Source organism: Protopterus annectens, chromosome 5.part1, assembly GCF_019279795.1.
Source record: "Protopterus annectens isolate FY-2018-M chromosome 5.part1, PAN1.0, whole genome shotgun sequence".
Taxonomy (NCBI): Eukaryota; Metazoa; Chordata; order Ceratodontiformes; family Protopteridae; genus Protopterus; species Protopterus annectens.
In genome coordinates this window covers 104,990,803-105,017,060 of record NC_056736.1, presented here as the reverse complement: position 1 = coordinate 105,017,060, position 26,258 = coordinate 104,990,803, and the positions used below count along the sequence as shown (strand labels likewise).

At 40.3% G+C, this 26,258-nt stretch overlaps 1 protein-coding gene across 2 annotated transcripts in view; it reads left to right on the top strand.

Moving 5' to 3' along the window:
- Positions 1-9,813: 9,813 nt before the first annotated feature.
- NDFIP2 (Nedd4 family interacting protein 2) overlaps positions 9,814-26,258 on the top strand; it is a 985,488-nt gene continuing 969,043 nt past the window's right edge. For both annotated transcript variants that reach the window (XM_044072913.1, XM_044072912.1), the window contains exon 1: positions 9,814-10,154. In XM_044072913.1, coding sequence (XP_043928848.1) covers positions 10,119-10,154 — 36 coding nt within the window. In that variant the 5' untranslated portion in view covers positions 9,814-10,118. The remainder of the gene's footprint in view (positions 10,155-26,258) is intronic.

Genomic DNA, 26,258 nt, shown 5'->3' with positions numbered 1-26,258 from the left:
TGTACATTTTTCTTCTTTAGAACAACCATTATCTTTTTGTGTACTTATATGTAGTAAATTTAGACCACTGCTATCAGTGCAACTCTTAATGTTCATAATTTTTTTCTTTTGTTTTGCTCTTTATAATTAATTTCATATTTGCATTGCTATTTTTTGATATTTTTTTTGTCTTGTATGTTTATCTTTGCTGATGTTTGCTGGGGCTCTTTCCCTTTGGGTCTCCACTGAAAATGGGTTGCTTACTATCAATGCAATGCAAATAGTTAATAACCTTTTCTTTTTTACAATTATTTTGTATTGTGATTGTTATTTAATATTTATATATTGTCACTTTATCTTTACTTATGCTTGATGGGGCTTTTCCCTTCGGGTCTCCACTGAAAATGGGTTTGATTGCAATCTTATTTGGACTAACCCGGTTAACAAATCTGAAATAAATAAAATAAAAATAAATAAGTTGCATAATTAGGAGAGTAAGATTGCTGACATTATCAGCTGAATCAGTTCCTTTCAGGTGTGTAAACAGTTCCTATGATCCTTTGGTCTCTTCTGCTACCATGTTTGAGACAAACCACCGAAAGCTAGGAAACAAACACAAACTAAGGCTCCAAAAACATAAAGGGCAACAGGCTGTCCAAAACACAGATCCACTTTTATTTTAAATATTAAAACACACCATTAAGCGCTTTCATCGTCCAATCATGACTTCATCAGAATAAAAAAAAACTACAAACCCAAACTTAAACAGTTATGGATTAAACCATTCAGTAACCCCCCCCCCCCTCAACCCCACCCACAGATTCCTCTTACATTTTTAAGCAAACAGGAGCATTTTACTCACATAGAACTAGCAGTGCACTTATATACAACAGAAACAATAGATTAAACATTTTTTGAAAAAACATACAAGTTAATAAATGTTGTACATCACCTACCCCCCTAATGCCACTAACAATAACTATTATATAACTAGTATATAACAAAGCAATGTCTTGTTCACATAAAATAAAATAAGAACAAAAAACACAGTTCTAACTAACTGGAACAGGCAACTATCAAATATTCCTTTTCATGTGTTTTCATATTTTTTCATATTTTTACAATCATATAGAATTTCCTAAAAAAATAAAAAATAAAATAATTTAAACATAGTATATTAATATGTGTATTTAAAAATCCTTATTAGTACCTTCACAATACATAAGCAAAGGCACTCCTTCCCTAACAAAGCCACCCTGATCTCTATGGATTAAAGTAAATATAGCATGAGTTTTGAAGCATGGATTCTACAAACATCTTGTAGTTGATGTTCAACTGTGAAATTGGCTTGCAACTAACCACCTGGGAAGAAGGTCCATCAACACTAGAGCTATATAACTTCCTGGAGAAAAGGCAAACACCCTGACTTATTGCATCTATATAGGATTGCCATAACAATCTAGCAGATGGAAGGAGAAGCTTCTAATCAAGCCTCCTCAATGAGAAATCACCTGGTCCTGAAGCTTTCAGAAGCCTATGTTTCAAAATCTGAAAGATGAATTTAGTCTTAGATATGGAGGAAACTAGATATTCTTTAATCTTGTCATCCAGAGGGCTGATGAATAACAGATCCAAGATTATATGTATCCTGGATAAACCATATAACTTCCTTTCTCTTTTTAGAGCCCATATGGGAATGAAAGCATATGGTACGACTGGGCAGAATTAGATACAAAACCACATGATTATCCCTACAGATGCACCATCACAATGCCAATGAGTCTAAAATTTAAACATACTGAATCCATTACATAATAAAAAGGCCATACACCTTCTATTCCTAGGAAATTTAAGGTGACATACACATGAACTGAGAGCTGCTTCTGCTCAGGATGTGATATATGGCTGTCCTGGAAGGCAACCATTTCTGGGGAAAAAAGTCTCAGCCATGTAAAAATCTTCAATATCTTACTAAGTAAAAGAAGTCACTGATGTTAACACTGAGTTGTCTGATAAGTATAAGTTTTGAAAAAGGTCAAGAGAAAATATAGCTCACAGGCCCAAGTCATCAGAACGACAACTCAATGTACCAAAAAGCAGAATTGCTTAATGCAATACATGAAATTAAACTACTAATCAGTGCCCACACCAACACCTAAAAAATGAATGAACTAGTGCCCCAGTAGCACCCCCTAAATGGTACAACCACTTTAGTACCACCACAGAAACAATGTACAGAGAGTTTAGGGTGGCCCTCAAGGTTATGAGGAAATACATCCTCCTTTCCCATAGTCTCCGATACACTGGGAATAAGAGAAGAGAAGAGAAGAGAAGAGAAGAGAAGAGAAGAGAAGAGAAGAGAAGAGAAGAGAAGAGAAGAGAAGAGAACTACATGCCTATGCAGGCTGGAACAAACAAGCAACAATGTGGCTCACCTATACCAAGTCAGAATGAAACAACAAAATTAAATAAAAAGTCTTCCTCAAAACAAGTATGGCATCTATACCTGTCTTCCCTTTCTATACACACCCTAGCATTACCTTGTCAAGATATCCACAGCTCAGGAAAGCAGCTCCCAAGACCACGTAAAATCCACTTTTCAGAGGAATGTTTTATCAATAATCACCTTATAAGAAAACATACTCAAGTGGAATCAGCCAAAGTTACCACTTGAAGATTGAAGGAGGTCAGGAGAATACATTAACCTTTATTCAGTCATCAGACAGATGACCAATAATAGATTTCATCCCTCAGAAACTTGTACAGAGTATCCATGTATATAATTCGTGGAAAGTCCTTAAAAGATGACCTAATCATTTCTTGATGTAAATAGGTAAGGCAACTTCAAGCTGTGATAAACTGAGAGCCACTCTAAAAACAACAAGAAAGTCTCCTAAAACATAAAAGTAAATTACTAAAGGGACAATAGAAAATTCTGGACTACCATACTTGAAATCTATGTAACAAAATGAGTCGGTTACCAACGGTTACAACAGTGTTCCTAATACAGCCAATAACTAAAAGAAATAATTTGTTGATCAGCCCTATCTACTTCCCCACTGTATACCTGTTACAATCCATGAATGAAGACAACCCCTGCAGAAGGGTGTACAATGTTAAAGCAGTACAATCAAGTGGAATCAAAACAAAACAACAGGATAAATATGGCAGACATGAAAAAAGTCATCACCCTCCCTCATATATGCACATTTACTCTCTCATCTGAATAATTGTTTCCAAGAGTGTAAGACATAAAAGGGCCAAATGGTGTTGCAAAACACTCTGGAATTGTCAAGTATCTAGCTTAAAAACAATTTCAGAAAAGCTTACAGCATCTCTGTAAAGACACTTCCCAGCACATGACAGCACACAGTGACTCAGCTTGGTATGTGACCGGTAAGGGGGAAGGCTTACCATGCAGTTATACCCAAAATTGATGAACCCGTCTATTTTACTAAAACTATACCCTATAATGCAACAAGTCCTTGTATAACTAACCAGGGAGCTTCATACAAGGGAAGGAGACGAGGAGAGGAAATGTCAGTTGCTGACAGGAGGGTCTTTAATGATGTCCCATCATCATAAAGCTATAACATAGGACAATCCACTCAATGGCAAAAAAATGTCATCTATAATCTCTCAGGACAAATGACCATGTTCATCTGTCATCCCTTTCCCAATGTAAAGTGACAATAGATGTAGCCCTGACAGTATCCCAGGTTGCCTGGTAAATAGCCTTAAATATAACCTAGCAGGACCACTTGAGGCACTCTTCAACTACAGCCTTAAAACAGGTTACACACCAGGTGAATGGTGGGCCTCAACGATCATCCCTCTTCATAAGGGTAGACCACCAACTGACACTAGAAATTAGAGCCATCAATCTGACAAGTCTAATATGCAAAGCCATAGAACGAATCATCATGGAAATGATCAGCAAGGACATTGACCACCTACAGACACTGGAACCATCCCAGTCTGACTTTGTTAAGGGAAGGTCTTACCTACTGCACCTGGTAGACTTCTTCAAGAGGGCCACCAAGGTTATGGATGAGGGAAATATGGTTGATACTGCCTACCTTGACCTGACCAAAGTGTTGGATACAATACCCAACTCAAGTATTACTGACAAACTCCCAGAGCTAGACATAAATCCCTACATAATTCACTGGAGGGCTGGTTGGATCACAGATAGTACCCAAGAAGACAGGATTGATAAGACCAGCTCCACCAGGAGACTGATCACCAGCAGAGTACCCCAGGGTTCCATGTTGCATCCGCTCCCATTTAAAATCTTCTTCTCAGAAGTTAAGGCTGTCAAAGGCCTCTGGCTCACCAAGTTTGCAGATGACTGTAAACTGGGAGTTATCATAGATTCTCCCCTATAATACCTGCATCCTAAAAGAAGTTTTAACACAAACAAATGACTGGTGCCAACATGGATTAAAACTCAATAACTTGTTAGTATCTTGCTTATTTCTCGATCTCTCTAAGGCCTTTGACACTGCCTCTCATTCTAAACTTCTCACTAAACTTTTCTATCTTAATCTCTCTGATTCCTCAATAAGGTGGTTCTCAAGTTACCTCACTAATAGGCAACAATCCATTCGATGGCAAACTATCTTCTCCCCTTTCCTTCCTGTCAACACTGATGTCCCACAAGGATCTATCTTAGGCCCCCTCTTGTTCAGTATTTTCACCAACAGTGTATATTGTGCCTGCAAACTCTCATCTCTCCTAAAATATGCAGATTATTCATCTCTTAACACCACTGCTCAGACTAACACCAGTCTCTTAGCTCTAACCCAGGGCACCTTTTCCTCTGGTGAAACCTGGCTCTCAGACAATCAACTAGTATTTTATCCCAACAAATAAATTACTTATTTTCCTTCCCAGAACATTAGCTCATCACAAATCCTCCTTCTCCATTACCTCCCTCAACAATACTATTATTAAACCTGAACCTCATACCAAATTACTTGGCACCATTATTGATGACGAACTAAATATGAAGTACGCATCCAACAATGTATAAAGAAAACCCATCAAAAACCTGGCCTACTATATCGTAATCAAAAATTCCTTACACGTTTCAAACTTTCTCAAGCCCAATTTCTTCTATTACCCTGTTTGTTGTATGCAGCTCCTATCCTAACTAATATTCCAACTACACTACTCTCCAAATTTGAGCAAACCTACAATAAAATTGCTAGATTTGCCACAAATCTCCCCTCCAAGTCCCACCACTGCCTCATCCTTAAGGCACTTCAGTGGTCCAAATTCTCTAACCAACTTTTAGTTTTTAACTTAACATTACACACTCCTTTCTCAATAATCCCTCTTCTTGCCCCTCTATCTCTAAGCTTCTATCTTTTTACTGCCCCCATCATCAGTTTCGCGCAACCAACAAACTTCTCCTTGATATTTACAAACCCAATAAGAACATTGGTAAGTCCCTTTATAAGTTCTCAGTGGCTCTTACCTGGAATGCACTCCCACATAACATAAGACAAATCTCCCAAAAACAACTGTTTAAATGTAAACTTAAACAATACTAACTAAAGACAAGGTCCTGTCCATGTCAAATCCCCACATGGAAACTGTAGTACCAATTCATCACTCACTAACTTACAACTTATTACCCTGTTTCCTCCTCTCTCTGTCTTTAATATCTATTTCAGTTTTCCAGATATTGTAACATAATTGTATGACAACACCTAGTATACTTTCCAAATACTTTGAATGCATTCTCATTTATTGTACTGTTTTTGTAATTGCTACATTATTTCTTTTCCCTACTCCTGTATACAGTGTTGTGATATGCAGCTTATATACCTCATATTATGTATTCTGTTTCTGTATAATGTATACTTTTTATAATAATGCTTAATTTCTACAAGTTTGTGAAATATCTGGAGCTTTTCTCCTTGCGTCTTCACTGAAAATGGGCTTCTGGCTCAGCTGGACTAATTTGGTTAACAAATGTCAAACAGAACAAAATGTAGTGATAATAGTGAGTGTCATACATACGCTAAAAAGATGACTAACAATTTTTCATGACAGAGTTGTAAAGAACCCCAGATGAAATTGTACAAAAACAGGGTTAATAATATGGATAGCGAGGACAGTGTGTTGAGCAGATGGAAAGAGTACTTTGAGGGGTTGATGAATGAAGAGAATGAGAGGGAGAGAAGGTTGGATGATTTGGGGATAGTGAATCATGAAGTGCAATGGATTAGCAAGGAGGAAGTAAGGATAGCTATGAAGAGGATGAAGAATGGAAAGGCTGTTGGTCCAGATGACATACCTGTGGAAGCATGGAGGTGTTTAGGTGAAATGGCAGTGGAGTTTTTAACCAGATTGTTTAATGAAATTTTGGAAAGTGAGAGGATGCCTGAGGAATGGAGAAAAAGTGTTTTTGGTACCGATTGTTAAGAATAAGGGTGATGTGCAGAGCTGTAGTAACTACAGAGGGATTAAATTGATCAGTCACAGCATGAAGTTATGGGAAAGAGTAGTGGGAAGATAGGTTAAGAAGGGACGTGATGATTAGTGATCAGCAGTATGGTTTCTTGCTGGGAAAGAGCACTACAGATGCGATGTTTGATCTGACAGTGTTGATGGAGAAGTACAGAGAAGGTCAGAAGAAGTTGCGTTGTGTTTTTGTAGACTTAGAGAAAGCATATGACAGGGTGCCTAGAGAGGAGTTGTGGTATTGTATGAGGAAGTTGGGAGTGTCAAAGAAGTATGTAAGAGTGGTACAGAATATGTACGAGGGTAGTGTGACAGCGGTGAGGTCTGCGGTGTGAGTGATGGATGCATTTAAGGTGGAGGTGGGATTACGTCAAGGATCAGCTCTGAGCCCTTTCTTATTTGCAATAGTGATGGACAGGTTGACAGAAGAGATCAGACAGGAGTCCCCATGGACTATGATATTTGCAGATGACATTGTGATCTGTAGTGAGAGTACGGAACAGGTGGAGGAGACCCTGAAGAGATCTGGAGATATGCTCTAGAGAGAAGAGGAATGAAGGTCAGCAGGACTAAGACAGAATATATGTGTGTGAATGAGAGGGAGGATAGAGGAATGGTGAGGATGCAAGGAGTAGAGGTGGCGAAGGTGGATGAGTTTAAATACTTGGGATCAATAGTTCAGAGAAATGGTGAGCATGTAAGAGAGGTAAAAAAGAGAGTACAGGCAGGGTGGAGTGGGTGGAGAACAGTGTCTGGAGTGATTTGTGACAGACGAGTACCAGTAAGAGTGAAAGGGAAGGTCTACAAGAGGGTAGTGAGACCAGCTATGTTATATGGGTTGGAGACAGTGGTACTGACAAAAAGGCAGGAGTTAGAGCTGGATGTGGCAGAGTTAAAGATGTTAAGATTTGCACTGGGTGTGACGAAGGTGGACAGGATTAGGAATAAGTATATTAGAGGGTCAGCCCAGGTTGGAAGGTTGGAGACAAAGCCAGAGAGGCAAGATTACGTTGGTTTGGACATGTGCTGAGGAGGGATGCTGAGTATATTGGGAAAAGGATGCTAAGGATGAAGCTACAGGTAACAGGAAAAGAGGAAGGCCTAAGATAAGGTTTATGGATGTGGTGAGAGAGGACATGCAGATGGATGGTGTGATAGAGCAAGATGCAGAGGACAGAAAGAAATGGAAACGGATGATCCGCTGTGGCGACCCCTGACGGGAACAGCTGAAAGAAGATGATGTTATCTCACAGGTGTCAGTATGGTTTTTGCACCAACCATAATTGGGGGCATTTTTTTCTAGGTTATTAGGTTATGTCTTTTATAGTTAGCATAATTATCATGGTTTAAACACACACACACATATATATATATATATATATATATATATATATATATATATGTGTATATATATATATATATATATATATGTGTGTGTGTGTGTATATATATATATATATATATATATGTGTGTGTGTGTGTGTGTATACATATATATATATATATATATATATATGTATATACATACATATATATATATATATATATATATGTATGTATATACATATATATATGTGTATATATATATATATATATATATATATATGTATATACATGTATAGTAAGAATACTTTAAGGATTTGAAATGTGGTAGATAAATTTTGGTCTGTCTTAAAATCTCGCAGTGTTTATCCCAGAACGGAATACATATATTAGCCTTTGAGTTAAATGAGATGGTTAACTTTTGAGACTGAGGAATAATATACCATGTGCAGGAGTTTAAAAACAGAGAGCCTAACGCATTAATATTTTAACAACTCGCGTGAGGAGTAAATTTTTTTTGTAGAAACAGCCAGACGGTGCATATCTTACTGAGTGTATATTATAATATGCGGTTATTGGTAAAGGCATTACATTTAAATACTTGGACGACATATTCTAATTTGCTAATTTAAAAATTAATGCCCCCTCTTAGATCTGAACGAATCGGGACAAATCCAGACATAATTTGTGACGCTTTTAAAATATTAGTATTACTTACTTAACGACATTGATTGAATTGAGAATGTTAATGTATATTATCTGAAGTGAACGAATTCTATAACTTTATTGTCATTATTTGTTAAGTGTAATTCTTCATTTTTTTCTCCAAACGTCACCAGCGGGCATTAAGAGGGACAGGGCAGCAGTTGAGATGTAAGATTTGCCAAAGACGTTGCAAAGTGAATACGTTAGTACGCACATATATTAGTGTATGTTTCCCAAGTAGCTAAATTCTAAAATCAGCCACGGTGGTGCAGTGGTTAGCGTTGTTGTTTTATAGCAAGAGGTTCTCGGTTCGATCTTTCACTGGGTTGCCTTCTTCCTGTGATCGCGTGGATTTCCTACAGGTATTCCGGCTGTTTCCCACAGACATGCTGTAGGTGAACTGGTCGTTCTAAATTGAACCTAGGTGTCAGTGTGTGTGCGCTTCCTAAAAACTCCAGTGCCAATCATGAGCAGACAGGTGATCCGGTGTGGCGACCCCTAACCAGGAAAAGCTAGAAGAAAGTTTTTGTTTTCTAAATGGGCTGAGCGACATTAAATATAACTCGGGGTAGTGGTAGCGTTGCCGCCTCACAGTAAGAGGTTGGCATAATGGTTAAGGTGTTCACCTTACAAACAGCAGGTGCAGGGTTTGATTCTCACATGGGATAATTGGCTAGGCTTAAAATGCCCCACAGGCAAAACGCTGTCCGTTTCGAGCGTATTCTGCGTGGAGACATACGTGAATGGGCGTACCTTAGTTGAAGGTTGTGCGTCAGGGCTGGTAACTCGGCACGTAAAAATCAACTACCAATCATTAGCGGACCGGAGTTCCGCTGTGGCGACTCCTAACCGGGAAAAGCCGAAAGACACAACAACGACAAGTGAGAGACATTAAATCAAGTAGGGCTGCGGGATCTAGTAATTAACTCTTAGGAAACTATGAGTATGTTTATGATCATATATATATATATATATATATATATATATATATATATATGTATGTGATTACTAAATAATATCAGACTGCTTACATGGAGCAAACAAAAGGAAAGTGCTCCGGATCAGTGCAATACTTTTTTAGTCAGGAATACAATTTTGTCTGGTTAAAGGTCAATTTCGCTCAGCCGTACGATTCTGCTTGGTTTTAACAAATGTCTAACCAAGAAGATGATAAATACGGAGAAATAATGAGAATTGCTTACAGTGTAGTTCGATATGCAAGAATATGAAACAAAATCAAAGGGATCCCTTTTCTGCGCTCTGCACTTTTCTATCTCCTGTTACTTTTAAGTGGGAGTTAAAGTGCCATGGCTACGTCATGCCCATATGACGGCGCGTCACAGTTCGTTCGTCGGCCACTGACTATTTTGGTGGCAGCCCAGAGCTAGGAAGTTGGAGTGGTTTTGTTTTTTATTTTCTTTTTTATCCCAGAACACATCACATACGACTGGACTGTGAGGGGAGATCCTCTCCAAGTGTACAGCTTCAAAGGGGTGTCCCAAGGGATTTGTTACTGTAGACTCAAGTGGCGGTTGTGACTTTCAGGGCAGGGCTGGTGCCGTGCCGCAGCAGCTGAAAGAGGAAGAGAGGCAGTTGAATTTCAGCTGCTGGCTTGTTGTGTCATTGAAACGGACAAGATGGAACATCTTCAGGCAGTCAGCAGATATCAAGTGGTGAGTGCACTAGCTCACAAAAAAATAACTGACTACAATTTTGAGCTTTCATCTCCCTTTACAGTAAGCGGTACTTTATGTACTGGCATTTTTTTTCTCAAAAGGTGCTTCCATTTTTTTGTTTATATTTTCGTTGTTATTTTTTTAACGGCGAGCATAGTTTGAAAGAAAACTGCAGTTGACACTAGGCCATCGATTTATCTGTTTTTACTCATTTTCCTACCTGCGTTCGTGATGATAATGCTTTCATTGTACAGTATAGTTATCGTATTAGATGTTAATTATTTATTCCTTCACAATGTTCTGAAATAATTAATCGAGGGCCGTTTTCTTACCCTTTATTTATTTATGAATATGCCAGGACGTGAAATGTCCCTTTACTGTTTATTTTATATATTGTAGGAAAGCTGCTACATCAGTCTTGTTGCGTCAGCATTCTCTCAGATTATAATGTACACGCAACTTTATCCTTTCTGTATAAACCTCCTGCTTCTCACCTGTCCACAGTTTCGCATAATGTCCAGATTTTTACCCCACTTCACTTTTTATAATTTTTTTCTCTGCAGAATTATTTATGACTTAAGTTCGGGAATAATGACAGACATTTGAATTCCTGATTTCAGATTCTTTCAGTAGAATGCGTACTAATACAACCCCAGTTATTATTTCAAATTTATCAGTTTATAAGAGCAATATTTAAATTATATTCTTGATTTTAAAACTTGGCTCCCCTTTTAATTGTAGCTTTGTCCAGAATGCTTGTCCTAAAATTTTGAAAGGTGTGATAAATGTCACCAGTGTTTTACAATGTTTTTTTTGCCAGTTCTTTCCAGTAGTAGTCAAGTGATTGCATTTTACAGAGGCTCAAACGTTTTCAGAGGTGGAGATGCTAAATTGTCTTGTGGTTATAATGCTTTTGCCAGTCTGTTGGGGATGTTTCAAAGCTGGTTGCAGTTAAGATGTACATATGCATTTGCTTAAATAAAGTTGATGAAGCACCAGAAGCAGAAGTGAAACCTGAATTTTCAAATGAAATGTGAACATCCAAGACTTCATTATTTAAGAGAAGTTTATTACTGTAATAGGAGCAAAAGAAACTGTGTATCTGTAGATTTGTATTTATTGTAGTGCTTCACAAAATATCTCTGTTCAATACAAGAAATTTCTGGTTTGTATATTTCCTCCTACCATAACTCTTTTTCCCCTATGGTAAGTGCAGTCTGCATGCAACACACACACTAAATTTAATTTTTATTGACCCTTGTTTCTATTAATTTGTGTATTTGAAGGTGGACAGTGATGCTGTTATGCTTGGCCCAAAGTTTCCCTGTTAAAAACTAATTCACATATCATCCACCGTAAGTTCATGGTGCATGCCTAGTTACACCCATGGTCTTGTACTTCAGGTGCTGGAAGATATGTACACACTATAATAATTAGACTCTCAATATAAAGAAATAATGAGACTGATAGATGTGCTACTAGCCAGATTACTTGACCTACTTGTTGATATCTGGCTTTCAGCTCAGAGGACTGGCACTCTGAACTGTTAATTAACTGGTTCTTGAATTCCAGTCAGTGATACTCTTAGCCATGAATCCACAAGTCGCTTAAACAGATTGGGCTCTGGGATAATTGGGAAATTGAGCTAGGATCTTCAGTGGACTTCTGGATCAAATGCCTAGTAACCTGTGGCGCTGAGAATACTGTAAAGGCACCAGCCTATTGCAGACAAATACTGTTTATCAAAAGTATGCTTGCATTTTTGAGAATTGTTTGCATTGGTAGACGTTATGTATTGCACACAGGATTTATTTATATTTTTTTATCTTGGACAAAGGCAGTTTTGTGTGCTCAGTGGTTAGAGCACTGATGTAAATGAGTGAACTGCAGTTTCAGTCCAGCTTAACGAGTCACAACAGAACAATAAAATTTACAGTAAAATAGAAAGTGTCTCAAGCAACCAGAAAAAAAAAAATCGAAGAAATGCGGTACAATTTTTATGTGTTGCAGTTTCTCTTCCCCCCAGCAGAAACGTACCTTATGTTTTTAGAGTTTGAGTTTTAAAAAGAAGATGGGAATAAATTCCCTCATTGTCCAACCAAAGAACAAGTGAAACCAAATAAATAGTACAGGGTACAGTATTAGTCGGGCCTGTTTTTAATAGTAACTCTCAAGCAGCCAGAAACTACAGTTATCTGGCATCTACCAATCCCCACGGGTGCTGGTTAACTGAGAGTTTACTGTAAACACTGTTTACAATGATAATATAAAAGGAGTCCATTAGATTTATTGATATTCCAAGGTCACTGAATGCTATGATTTTTTTCAAGCCTTGTCAATACCCTCTCTCAGGTCACACCTTCTTTCCCAGGAAGATCATACCAGTTAGTCCCATAAGTATGTGGATAGCCATCCAATCATCCAGTTTGTTTAAAAGAGGATAGTGAGTTGCATTGCTTAACATACAGGTTAGATTATTCCAGATGTTTGGGAGGGATGAGTTATAAACCTGTTCCTCTACCATGTTTTGTTTATCTTTTGAAGATTGGAGTTTTTTTGTTCTAGTACTGATAGAGGTATTGGATTTGGAGAAATAAGAGGTCCAAGAAAGTTGGGATGCTAATGATTTGGTAAATGAGACAGTGAACTCAACTCAAAAATCTGTAAGGCACTGAATAATGTTTAGAGCTTCCAGCCTCTCTTCATAGCTCAGGTACTTTAGGCCTTTGATCTTTTCAATCCTGAACCTTTGGGTCCTTTTTAATTAATTGATGTTTTTTTTTTTTTTTTTTTAGATGAATCACAAAGGGTGATTGTACTGTATAATTGGCATAATCAGTTCTGAGTATAAGAAAGTTGGTAATCCTGATATCATCAAGGTGTGACACCCCTGCACTCGCCCAGTAATCAAGGAGCCTCAATCCTCACCACTAGCACCAATGAGAGATGTACACATTGGGAGGATAACAAGTACACACAGTAAAGTACAATTTCCCTTAAGAGCACACAGAGATCAGTCATTCTGGGGCTGTGTTTTCTCTCTGTCTTAACACATCCCCAATAAGACTCCCCACTGGCACAGGTATAGGGTTAAGATCTCAGCCGAGTGGTCAAGCTAGGATCTCCAGCACCCTCTGTCCAACCAGTGCTTCGTGTCCCAATCCAAGTAGCTGACACAGACGCTTTGAGATTTGATTTATATACAAACACACATACACACCTGGGAATGGCTGGCACAGGTTTACTAGCTGTGCCCCCTTCTGCCCAGACTATAAGGTAGTACCAGCTGCCACTGGCCACCTTTACTTATCAGCTACTATTAAGGCTCTTACCAAAGGGTGCCCAATCTTAGTGTGATGTTACTATTATCCAAATGGTAAGTGTGACCAGGGTTTAAGGATATTTAGGAGTGGGCTGTACAGTGTCACGAAATACATATGCAAGTAACCTAAGAGCTTAAAAATTTCTAAACAAATCGGTCACAAGTAAAATGTTTAAATATATGTAATAATAAAAGAAAAATACAATATTCATTAATTCAGCACAGTGACTACATAGTTCAGAATCACAGGAAATATTTTAAAACAACATTGCAGGATAGTCTCACATACAGAAAGATCTAAACTAATCTTTACTGTATTCTTATCTATATCTAAGAGAGATTACTGTACCCTGGTTACTTACTGTTAGCAAGACAAATGCTGATGAGCGGATGTTTCCATGTCCAAAGACAAATACAAAATGCACAGTCTCTGAGAGAGTTCCCAAATTAATATTAAAACATTACTGCTGGGTCAGCTGGTTGACATCACTATTTGTCACCTGTTTTCAGTTCCCAGGCTAATAGATACCAACAGAGTTTAACATTTCTCTGTGAAAAATACTCAGATGTGCAGCTACTAGGAAGTCACAGAGCCATAAAACACATTACATTCCAAACCTAGTAATTATTTCTGTTTCAAGACAATAGAAAGAAACCTCTAGCTGTGGACATCCTGTCTCCTTCATATTTTCTTAGTTTGCAAGTTAACTCTGTTCTTTTCCAGTAGGGTACACCGTGGTTACATTCTTGAAGCTCAGAAATGAACATAAGTTCAACACACACTTCTGCACCAGTAGTGTAATATATACATAACATATAGTTCTCTTACATTTGTAAGTCAGCACTATGGATCATATTAATATTCACAAATGATGTATGATTATTTACATAATTCTAGATAGCTGGGCTGGCAGCCTCACAATCCCCCCCTGAAAACTCAAGCTAGTTTTTCAAGCAACCCTTGAGAAACGTTGCCTGAGGGTCAAACCTATCTGAGAATACCTTACCCCATTCCGTGTCTTGAGACCCCGTCTGCGTTGGCTGTGCTAACCCCACTGCGGTGCTGCACTGTCATATCATATGCTTGCAACCTTGGGCTCCCTTTAGTAACTTGGCATTTTACTGGCTGGCTCGATATAGCCATGTTAAGGGATTGTGGTCTGTAACTACAGTGAATTTCCTTCCATACAGATAAAGCTGAAGTCTCTGCAGTGCCCACACTATGGCTAGGCATTCCTTTTCTACAGCTGTATAGCATTCCTCCCTGGGTTGGAGCCTATGACTGAGGTAAACCACTGGGTGGTCTTCTCTCTCTGAAGAAACCTGGCTCAGTACTGCCCTCACCCCATGGTTTGAAGCATCCAGCTGCACAACAAATTCTTTGCTGTAATCTGGACTGGCTAACACAGGGGGTCCTCCCAAACTCCTTTAAGCTTCTGGAATGCCTGCTCACATGCAGGGGTCCACACTACCTTATCTGGCCTCTTTTTTTCCTTGTCAGGTCTGTGAGGGGAGCAGCTTTGGTACTATAACTGGGGATGGTACTATAACTGGGGATGAACTTACTCTAGTACTCTACTATCCCTAAAAATGCCCTCAGCTGCTTTGTGGTAACAGGGGCATGCCATGCCTGAATGGCTTTCACTTTGGCAGGTTCTGGCCTGATCTTACCACACCCCACTCTATGTCCCAGGTAGGAGACCTCTGCCTTGGCCACCTGACATTTGATGAGCTTAATATTCAACCCTGCACTCTGTAGTATGCCCAGCACGTCCCTGACATGCTGAAGGTGCTCTTGCCAGGAACGGGTGTAGATGGCAATATCATCTAGGTAAGCAAGGGCAAAATCTCCTGCTAGGATACGATCTACTAGCCTTTGGAAAGTCGCTGGGGCATTTGTCATCCCGAAGGGTATCTTTGTGAACTCGTACAAACCAAAAGGAGTCAAAAAGGCTGACGTCTCTCTAGCACTGGGAGTCAAGGGCACCTGCCAGTAACCCCTGGTAAGATCAGTGGTGGTAAGATACTTAACCCCACTCAGCTGCTCTAGGGCTTCATCTGTCCTAGGCGTGGGGTAAGTATCTGACAGTGTGTGACTATATTTTAATTTCTGGTAGTCCACACAGAACCTGGTGCTACCATCCTTCCTTGTTACCAGCACCACTGGGGAGGCCCAGGGACTGCTGGACTCTTGAATTGCCCCTAATTTCAACATTTCCTGTATCTCCTCCCTCCCGTATAAAGGGCCTGTTTAATAGGTCTTTGGGGTACCGTATCCACATGGTGTTGCACCAGGTGGTTGCACCCTGGTTTCCCAGTGAACATGTCCCCAGACTCCTGTAACACTGCTCAGATTTCTCGAACCTGGGTTGGGGATAGCTGCTGGGACATTGTTACCCCTTCCACTGAGGTGTCCGTCCGAACCTCACTGAGGAGATCAATCACCAGATCCCCCTCAGACTCCTCCTGCAGTCCACTTCAAATACTCAGCACAAGGGCCTTCCTATCATGGTAAGGTTTCATCATGTTAACATGGTACAGTTTGTGCCCCTGCCTAGCAGTTCTGCCATGTAGTTAACATCACTGACCTTCCTAACCACCTTGTAGGGTCCCTTCCAGGCTGCCTGCAGCTTGTTGTGTCTGACAGGAATGAGAATCATTACCTGCTGCCCTACAGCATACTCTCTAGCTTAAGCATTCCTGTCATACCAAACCTTTTTCTGCTATTGCGCTTCTGTCATGTTCTCCTGGGCCAAGCTGATGAGTTCCCTGTGCGTTGTCCTGAGGTTTAGAACATATGCCACAACAGACTCCTTGTAGGATTCACACTTACCCTCCCACTCCTCTCGAATCAAATCTAGAGGTCCCCTCACCCTATGCCCATACAGCAACTCAGAGTGAAAACATGTGGCTTCTTGGGGAACCTCTCTGTAAGCAAACAGATGGGGCAAATATTTGTCCCAGTCCCTCTTAAAAACTGGTCTGCAAATGCCCATAGCATTGTCTTGAGTGTAGAGTTTAACCTCTCAAGAAGACCATTTGTCTGGGGATGGTAGAGGGTGGTCTTTAGGTACTTCACCCCACAAAACTTCCACAGACAAGCCAGCAGGTCTGACATGAAATTGGCACCTCTGTCAGTCAGTATTTCTTCTGGGAAACCTACCCTGCTGAAAATCTCTAACAAAGCATTTGCCACCTTTTCTGCCTCAGTGGAGGACAGAGTAACTGCCTCAGGATATCTTGTAGTGTAATCTACTACCACTAGGATATACTTTTTTTCTATGGGACTTTGGGTACTCGGAGGCCCCGCAATATCCATAGCTACCCTCTGAAATGGCTCTTCAGTCACAGGCAAAAAGGCATCAAAGGAGCTTTCACCTTGTGTCCTGCCTTGCCTACCTTTTGGCACTGGTTACAGGTCCTGCAGTACCCTGTTATATCTCTGGAAATCCCAGGCCAATAGAAGTTCTGCATACTACATCTTTTTGTACATTTTATGGCCATATGACCTGTAAAGGGAATATCATGGGCTGTGGCTAAAAGAGCCAGGCGGTAGGCTCTGTGCACTACCAACTGCTGTATTCTCTCGCTCTCTAGCTCTCCCTCAGGGATTCATTCTCTGTACAGTAACCCTTTGTCCTAGTATACAGATTCTCCCTTCCCCTTGAGAATCGGGTGCCTCACTAGCTACCTCACTCAGGCCTTGTAATGTAGGGTCTGACAGCTGGCCCTGTCTCAACTCTTTGTAACCCTTCCCAGCTCCCCCTCCACAGGAAATTTGGTATCCTCTGACAGCAGTGTCTCACTGTCAGCCTGGGTACTACTACTCACCTCTGCCCTTGCATTCACTCTGTCCAAGGCAACATCAGTACCCATAAGCAGGTGTGGCTTACCAACAGTTTCATTGCTACAGGTTAGCTCTCTCTCCGAAGTAACCACCTCACCAGTCCTGGCTGCAAGTGTGTGGTCTGTCTGGGTCTCTCCCATGCTACCAGACCCACATGCTTGTCTCCAAGCCTGACTGCATGTAACTGCATGCACACACAGTACTGCATTATCAGAGTCCTTCCCTATCAGGTCATCTACAGGGATATCCTCAAACACACGTACCTGCTGGCTTCCTTTTCCACTCTCCTAGTCAAGATGAACCCTAGCCAAAGGTATTTGGAATGGGGTCTCTCCTAAAGCTCTGACTGGAGTAGACTGCCCAAGCAAGTATTACTCCTCTGTAACCATTGCAGGCTTTACAATGGTTAGGTCAGAGGTCTGTCTGTCTCTCTCTCTCTCTCTCTCTCTCTCGGCCGTGTCCTCTTTCCCATTCACTAAGACATGATATAACCTGTTGTGGTAGTTTGGTACCCTAGTTATCTCAAAGCAGCCAGCTGTTGGCATTTTGTCATTCTCACCTACTGGCTCTCCCACCTTTTGTTCCCCACCTTGCCTCCATGGACATCTGTATGCTACATGGCCCAACTAGTTGCATTTAAAACATTTAACCCGTAGTCCTGGACGTGTACCTGGACTAGTGAGTTCCCCTTCAACTGACGGACTGTGTTGGGGCAGTCTGAGCTGTCCACTATGGGTTCCATTAGACCCATGAGCAGCAGGGGTTGTCCCTTTCCTGTGCAGTGATGCCCTGCTTGCTAGGTGTAGGTCTCCCTTCTTCCCCAACTCATCTACAGTATTGCATTGTCTGTCAGCTTACCAGATTCTCATGTCCTCAGGTGAAGTGCTTAAGGGCTTGTTCCTTCACCAAAAGGTCTTCCAGCCCTTCAGAAGTGATGACCTGACATCCACTCACCCACCTACGAAAATAAGTGCTTCTGTACGGATTGCCTTAAACCCTATCTCTGTACTCTGTCTCCTACAAGTTACTGACATGCAGTCTATGCCTGGCATACAAGACATCCCTGGATCTGGCTCTGAAGGACCTTTTGCACATCCACAAAATGAATTGCATGCAAACCACTAGATCCAATGATTTAAATGTTGTTTGTGAAGTAAGTTAAGACCTGTAGGTGAGACAGATATGTGTCTTGGAGGATCTCCATGTTGTGGAACAGGCTCACATACATGCGAAGCATATTTCATCCCTGACAATATTCAAGTGAAACCTTGAGTAATGGGTGGGAAATTGGAAATTCACCCTGGGTGTGGCCCTCACATCTCTGATAGTTTGCGCATTACTGTTTGCCTCTGTGTAACGTAACCCCCCCCACATAACCTCTAGAAATTTCTAACCAACATTCTCCCTCCTAATAAATACCCATGTTACCTATGGACACAGTTTTGTTGAATTGCATGCCTTGGCTTAGAAAGGCCCCTGGTGGTCAACAGCCTAGCATATACCTATAAACCTGTGATGTGTTGATGTGTCTTCTCTCTCTTGATATTATTTTTTTAATCTTTTGATGTCAGCATTAGTGTTGGACATTTGGCTGTTGGATCATTTTTAGTATACTTTTATGTATACCATGTCTACTTACAGAAAGTTATAATACTACATGAGTAGAGAACTGGACTTAGCCCCTTCCTTCTCACAGGACCCATGTTAGCACTAATTTCTGAGTTTTACTAACAAGGAATGATATTGTGTTCGACTGGCTGTGTTTCTGATACAGTGTATTTATCAAGTAGAAATATGCTATTAATCTGGCTAAAAAAGACAGTATACATCATCTTTGTCTGATTTTGAATTGAACTTTTGTAAAGGTTCAGCATTTTGATATTTCAAGATTTTGCTTTCAGTATACCATGTCGATAAGTTATGTACCCTATATGTGTGTATGCTACTTATAGAAATGTGTGTGTGATGGCCGTGCCCTGGCCCAGCAATCAAGGAGCTTCAGTCCTTACCACTAACACCAGGGAGTGCGTCTCATATAAGAGGAAAGGATAACAAATACACACAGTAAATTACAATTTCCCTTAAGTGCACACAGAGATCACAGTCAGTCTGGGGCTGGTTGCTCCCTTGCTCCCCAGGTGTCCAGTAAGACTCCCCAGTGGCACAGCTGTAGGGTCCAGATCTCAGCCTAGCTGGGAAGCTAACCTCCAGTACCCTCTCTGTCCCACCAGTGCTTCGTGTCCCTGCCCAGGTAGCTGACACACCACACACACTCGAGATAAGTATTTATACAACTTTACAAACACTCCTGGGAAAGGCCGACACAGATTCTCCAGCTGTGCTCCTTTACCCAGACTATATGGTAGTAATTGCTGCCACCACCAGCTAATACTTATCAGCTACCCAAAGGCCCTTAAAAGGGTGTCCAGTTATTACTGTGGAATGTTGTTATCCAATTGGTAATGTGACTAATCAGTCTAACGCTTATTAAAATGGCCTTGTACAATAAACTCTAAATATGCACTGTACTATAGAGCTTACTTATCTCTACACAAACCGGCCACAGGTAAAAGGTTTTAAAATATTTAATAATAAATAATTAAAAACGCAAGACAATACTACTAGACCACAGCGCTATTCAAGAGTTCAGAGATCACACAGAAACTTAAAACAATACAGTAGGAAAGTTCTGATAGAAAAACACAAGTCTAATCTTTATAGTCATAGCTATTTCTACAAGAAAACATACTTCTAAGATACTACTTAAAGAGAGCGTAAGGCAGTGCTGAGAGTTGGATATGAAGGTCAAAATGCTTACAGTCTTTCTCTGAACAATAGTTTTTAAACTCCCTAACAAACATCTGTGCGGGGCCCTCCATTTTGACACTTAGTCTGGAGTTCCCAGACCAAAACCCTACATTATTTAACAATCGTAACACCTGCTCAGGAAACTACAACAATAAAGGACATTTTGTATGTACACTCTAGTAATTATTCCTTAAGTTAAGACAATAGAACGAATGTGTTCAGTTAGCCTCTTCAGCACCACTATCTAGATCAAAAGGGTATACAAGATATAATTTTAACTTCAAAAGAATAGATGTGAAATGCTTGGCTTAGTTTTCCTTACAGCAGATGGCAATGTTGCTACAATCTTGAAGTTCAACATTTTACTGTGGTTTTTTTTTCATTTAAGAAACAAGCCTGTATTTTACATTTATATTTACAAGTGATAGAATTATGCATCAAACTCTATTTGACTAGGCTGGCAGCCTTCGCCCATCTTCCCCCAATCTTTACATCGTGCATTAAACTTTTTTTCATCTGGGATGAAGATAGTTGTACAGTACCTCTATTTTTTTGTACTTGTGTATTTTCAATTTAGCTGAAATAAAAAAAATAAATAAATGACCCGTGTATATCTGCTCTGTAGATTTGATTTTACATTTGTTCTTTTTCAGGCTGAAGTTATATCAGAACAATTTTATGACGGAGTTTTCTTTTATCATGCTTTTCTCTGGTTGCTTCCCAGACCACTATTTCTTTATTGCTCTATTATGGTCTTGTGGATCTGTAGACAGATATTTGTTAGTCACAGTATCTAGTTTGTTCACACAGTCTATTATCTGGCAATTTAAACAGAGGATTGAGACAATGAACTGTTGGCAGGCAGAATTTGGTCCTCTAGTCTCCATTTGCTTACTGTGTGACTCTGTGCAAGTCCCTTAACCAGGCAGTGATCCCAGGCTGAGTTTGAAAAACGTCCATGTGGATTATTGCTCTCCTTAAGTCAAGAAAGGTTGTGAACTGTAGCTCCTGTAGTAACCCGTTGATTCCCTTAGCCCTCACTTGCCTCCTTTGTGTCACTTAACCTGACGGTACTTGGGGGACAACTGGAAGTTTGGGTTAGATTTCTTAATGGCCCCTTGGACTGCAAGCTACTACCTTTGAACAAATTACTTGAATCGGTAGGTTCTGCCTCTTAGCCTCCTCCACACTTCCATTCTGTGCAACTTCCTTTCTGATTTTACCTTTCAGTACTACTAAAACTTTCCTTTGGTCAGATACATTTGGTAAAATGTCAGGTTCTGTTTGAAATGATAAACATCCAATCATCTTAGACCAGTAAATAAATCTTCATTTTTATAAATTAAACATGAATTGCTTGCATGTGCAACAGTAATTCATTTCACCATACCAAGCTTCTGCTATATCAAATTACTCTGTATGGATGGGACTTCTGTTCCAACTGCCTGGAATTGGTATGTATTTCTTAGTCTTGTGCGCACTAGTAGGCAATCTCTGATGCAGTGAAAACACATGTTCACTTGTAAAAGTAAGCTCTTTAAACACTGAGGGTTTCAGTTTGTTTCAGGGTCTGTGCATTGATTATCTGAGCAGAGATCATGTGACAGTCTATTCTAGTGTCTTGGTTGAATGCTACAATCTGTTTTGAGCTTCTTGTCTCAGATCTTTTTTATGCTTATATCTGCACCTCATGCTTACTTAAAAGAAAAGAAATGTTTATTTTGCCATTCATGGCTATCATGACCCTTTATGGCTTTTTGCTCTGTTTTTACAGATTTGTCTTTCACTTTCATGTGCGGTTTCATGCATGTTTATCTTAACTAGTTCTTACTTTTGAACAAAAACTGAATAATTCTCCCGGCAGAGGGAGACTTTATGGAGGCCAGAGCTGTAACATACCTTAAAGTAAACAGTATGGCACACAGCAGTTCTTGCTTCCCATGTAACACTTGGGTTTGTAGTATTAAAAGGTCACAAGGCAGCCACAAGTTGATATGTTTTGGATGTACTGTACATTCTGTGCAGTAGTGCACAGGAAGTTGGATGGTATGAGTTACAGCATGGCTGTTTAGTGTTAAGACACTGTGTATTAGACCATAGCCTTCCAAACCTATTCCTTGACAAAACCTCACTGACACCCAAAATCTTGTGTAATATCCCACTGCAAAAAAAAAAAAATAATAATAATACAATATCTGTCATTTTTTAGAGGAGGAATGGAGAAAAAACTTGAAAAATGTATAAATGCAAAAGTTTTAGTAGTTCACATGCTTAGAGAGTCTTAAAATGTTTAATTTCTAGAGAGAAGACTGTAAGACAAGTTCACTGTCATTTAACATTCTTCAGCATCTGCATTTCACTTTTTTTTACTTGATCATCATAGAAAAGTAAGCTTTATGAGATTTCCTTTAGCCAAATTAGGAAACTCCTGTTGAAGTGATATAGGTGTTTTAGCATTTTGACTTCACCTTCTAGTCATTTGTGTAGCACTGTCAGTTGTCCTTTTGCTAACATTTGTTAAATGTATCATAATTGCCTTCTTTGACTTTCCTGGGCCAGTGCTTATTTTTTTTGTCTGTTGTATTCAGAATATATACTCCTTTTAACTCACATGCTGGAATTTTGTTTTGTCCAGGATTTCAAACATATCAGGCAAAAAAAAATGATCACCATAGCTAATTTTAAGTAAACATGTATACTCAGGTTTATTTTGTTACTAAAACAACTGTAGCATTGCTTTCTAGTTTCAGCTCATAAACATAAGTTAGTGCCCATTCCCTTAATAACCATTATACTTCAGTATGGAAGAGAAAATTGCCATGGTTTGCTCCCATTTCGTTGATTTTATATATACAATATCCATGATTTTAGGAGTCTGACGATTAATGAAGTTCAGTCTGTTTCTCGACACTCTCATTTAGTATTCAACAGTCATTTTTATGACTTTTCTCAGTGTAGAAGACCGTGTGATTTACTTTTTTATTCCCTTGTCTTAAAAAAAAAAAAAAAGACAAGTGTCATTGAAAGGAGTACCATCCTTAATTCCAGTATAATTCTTTTAAAATAAATCCACTTTTCACGTAGACGTTTAAAATGTCAAAAAACGTGCATCTCCTCTTGTATTACTGGGGATTTATTTGGCAGCATGAATACTGTTTCAACTTTAAAGTAGAAGGAAAACTTGTCAAACTTCTTGTGGTGTTGACAGCTATCTACTTGTACAGTTGAATCTCCCATTTAAGTACAGATTTATATTCATAATGCTCTGGTATCAGTAGCTGATTTTATTATATTCTCAGTGATGTATACATTTTCAATATTCCAGTAATACAAAGGCTTCTTGTATAAATTCTTTATCGCTGGCTAAAACTCCCACCTTGTGTACTTGTGTGTACTTGCCACTCACTCTTTGTGTACCACGTTGTGCTGAAGGAAGCACTGTGCACAGTTCAAGCAGTGGCTGTCTTCTTACTGCTAGAGCCTGTTGCTTCTCCCAACTCTATGTTCCCGTCCAATATTTATCTTCTATAATGTTTGGAACTGGCCATTGCACAGACTTATATTTAAACTGCAGTGCTTCTATGAAAGTGTGAACATATTGTTATTTATTTATTTATTTATTTTAATTAACAGTTCAGCATTCAATGTTATAGCAGTTTAAATCTAAACCCTCTTAGTCTTGCAGGCAGTAATCGCTGGAAGGAATGTATTGCTCTTTTTTCAGGTCTTCACTGAATAGTCTTGCAGTATGTGGATTCTAACATCCCCACAAAGCTGCTGGTACAATGTCTGTCAAGACATATATTCCTTGGAAGATTGTAGTGGGATGGGGGAGCACGGGTAGTTCACCTTGCGTAGTCGCGACTGTTGTTACCCTCTCTTATCTCTGTAATAGCAGTTAGCATCCGTTTAAGTTGGAGGACTTCTAACGAGCATCCTTTTTAGGTAGAGGATGTTCTAACCCCTTTCTGACTATTTTTTAAAAAAAGTTTGCTTTTTTGTCTGTTTAACTTAGAGGATTGTATCCAAGCCTTTTGTTTGTCTGTGTGTGTGTCCTCTCTTCCTCCTCATCTCCGTAATTTCCTTCTTTAGGTATGTCTCAAAAACATGAAGGGAAGTCCTTGGGCTTCAAGAAGTGTGAGAAATGCAGGAAGAAGATGCCCCTCGGTGATGTCTATTGCCTGGGGCCTCTCCATTTGCAAGAGTCATGCTCCATTTGCCATGGTTTCAACCATAGGGCATTGATTGATTAAGCTTAAAAATAAGCTTATTTTAAAAGGCCTGCTTAAGACCCCTTTCTCTGAGGTTATATCGCCTGAATCTTCAAAATCTGAAAAATTGGACAAACCAAAAAAGCAAGCTTCTTCGGAGTAGAGAACCTCCTCATAGCTGTTGCAGAAAGTTCACAAACTGTCTGCTCCAAAAAAAGCGTTGGAGCAGACGACACAACTTTGATCTAAGGAATCTTTGGAGCAACATGTCTATCACCTTCCCTAGAACCGGTCCACCATCTGCTCTCATCACCATTTTTAGCAAGATCTAGGTCACCTACACTCTCTGCTAGGTCCACCAGGAGTCTGTCAGATGAAGATGTGGATAAGCTGATGGAGAGACTATTGGTGATGCCTATATTACCCAAATTATTGTTTGATCTGAGCCCAAAAGTAATGGATCAGATACAGCATTCCCCCCTCTGCTCCTGCTCCTCCTCTGTTTCAGAGTTGGAAGATTCAGATATCCAGCTTGTGACTGTATCAGGTCTGGAGCTTATAGCTTCTTTGGATCTGGTATCTGTCCCAAGTGTTCGGAGCAGGAGAGCTCTGGGAGCCGACTCTCTCTGGTCAGGTCTGGGAGGGGCTGGTTCGGATCTCAATGGATCTGACCCTGCCTCTTGGGGCCTCCGTGTGGGGGAGTTTGGCTCATACCTTGACTTCAGAGCTTCTGTTCTCTGTTCTGGAGGGTCCATCGGCTCAGACAACTTGTCAGATCCGGGGAGTTCTTCAAAGCAGGGGCGAACTGCCTTTGAAGTTATGAATAGGGTTCCGACTACCTCTCAGGTTGAGAGACAGTCTCCCTCTGATCTTCCTTCCAGCTCTGGCTAGGTGTCTGCCTTCTCACGTACCCTCTCCACATGCCCGTAGAGACTCTAGGCCTCAGGATGTCCAGCAGGGAATATCCCCTCTTCTGAAACCTCCCCAGAATATCCCACTGAGGAGGTCCCTTGGAAGAGGACATGGAAGAGGAAGCATCTTGACTCCACAGAGGAGTCAGTCACATCTGATACCAACCTCGAAGAAGCAGAAGGGTCCCCACAGTCACCTCCTGAAGATGTCTCTTAGATAAATCCTGAAAATTTTAAAGCAGAGTGGTGATTGGCAGTCCACCTCCCCTTCTGCCAAGGAGTCTGAGTACATGATGGCCTTCGGTTCTTTCCTTCAACCTCTTGGGTGACCCCTCCTTTCAACGAGCTTTTGGAATTAGTCTCTCGGAAGGCTTGGAGACCCCAGATACCATAGAACCCACTCCTAGGAGGCCAAATAAGTACTTTACAGTACCTAAGAATAAGAACCTTTTGACAAAATGGGATAGGTATGGGGAGCACATCTTTTCATCAGGGTCCTTTACCTTGCGGCCACTGAATTACTTTACCCGTTTTACCAGATTGCAGAGGGACCTGCTAAAAGAACTATCAGACTCCCTCCAAAGAACTGTAGCTGATGCGGTGGCAGATAGTCAGTGCTCAGCTCACCACCCTAAATTCAGTCGTGAAGTAGTCCATGAGGCTTCTATTGTATGTAGCAGATGGAACAAGTAGGGCAGTGGGTTCAGGCATCTCTCTTAGGAGGCAGGCCTGGATGCTTCTTTACGATTTTGCGGAGCCCTTCAAGTCTTCCTTCGTGAATGCCCCCTTTGATGGCTCCTCTTTTTGGGCCAAAAGTTAGAGATGCTCACCAGGTGTGAGCAGGAGGGGGAAGACCTTATCCACCATTGGAGTGTGTTTTTTCCACACCTACCAGACCTTTTCCTAAGGGTGAGAAGGGTAGTGGGAAAATGTGGTTCAGAACATCACAAAAGTCTTTCCAGGACGCACAAGGTGAAAGTTCCCCTAGAGGCAGAGGGGGGG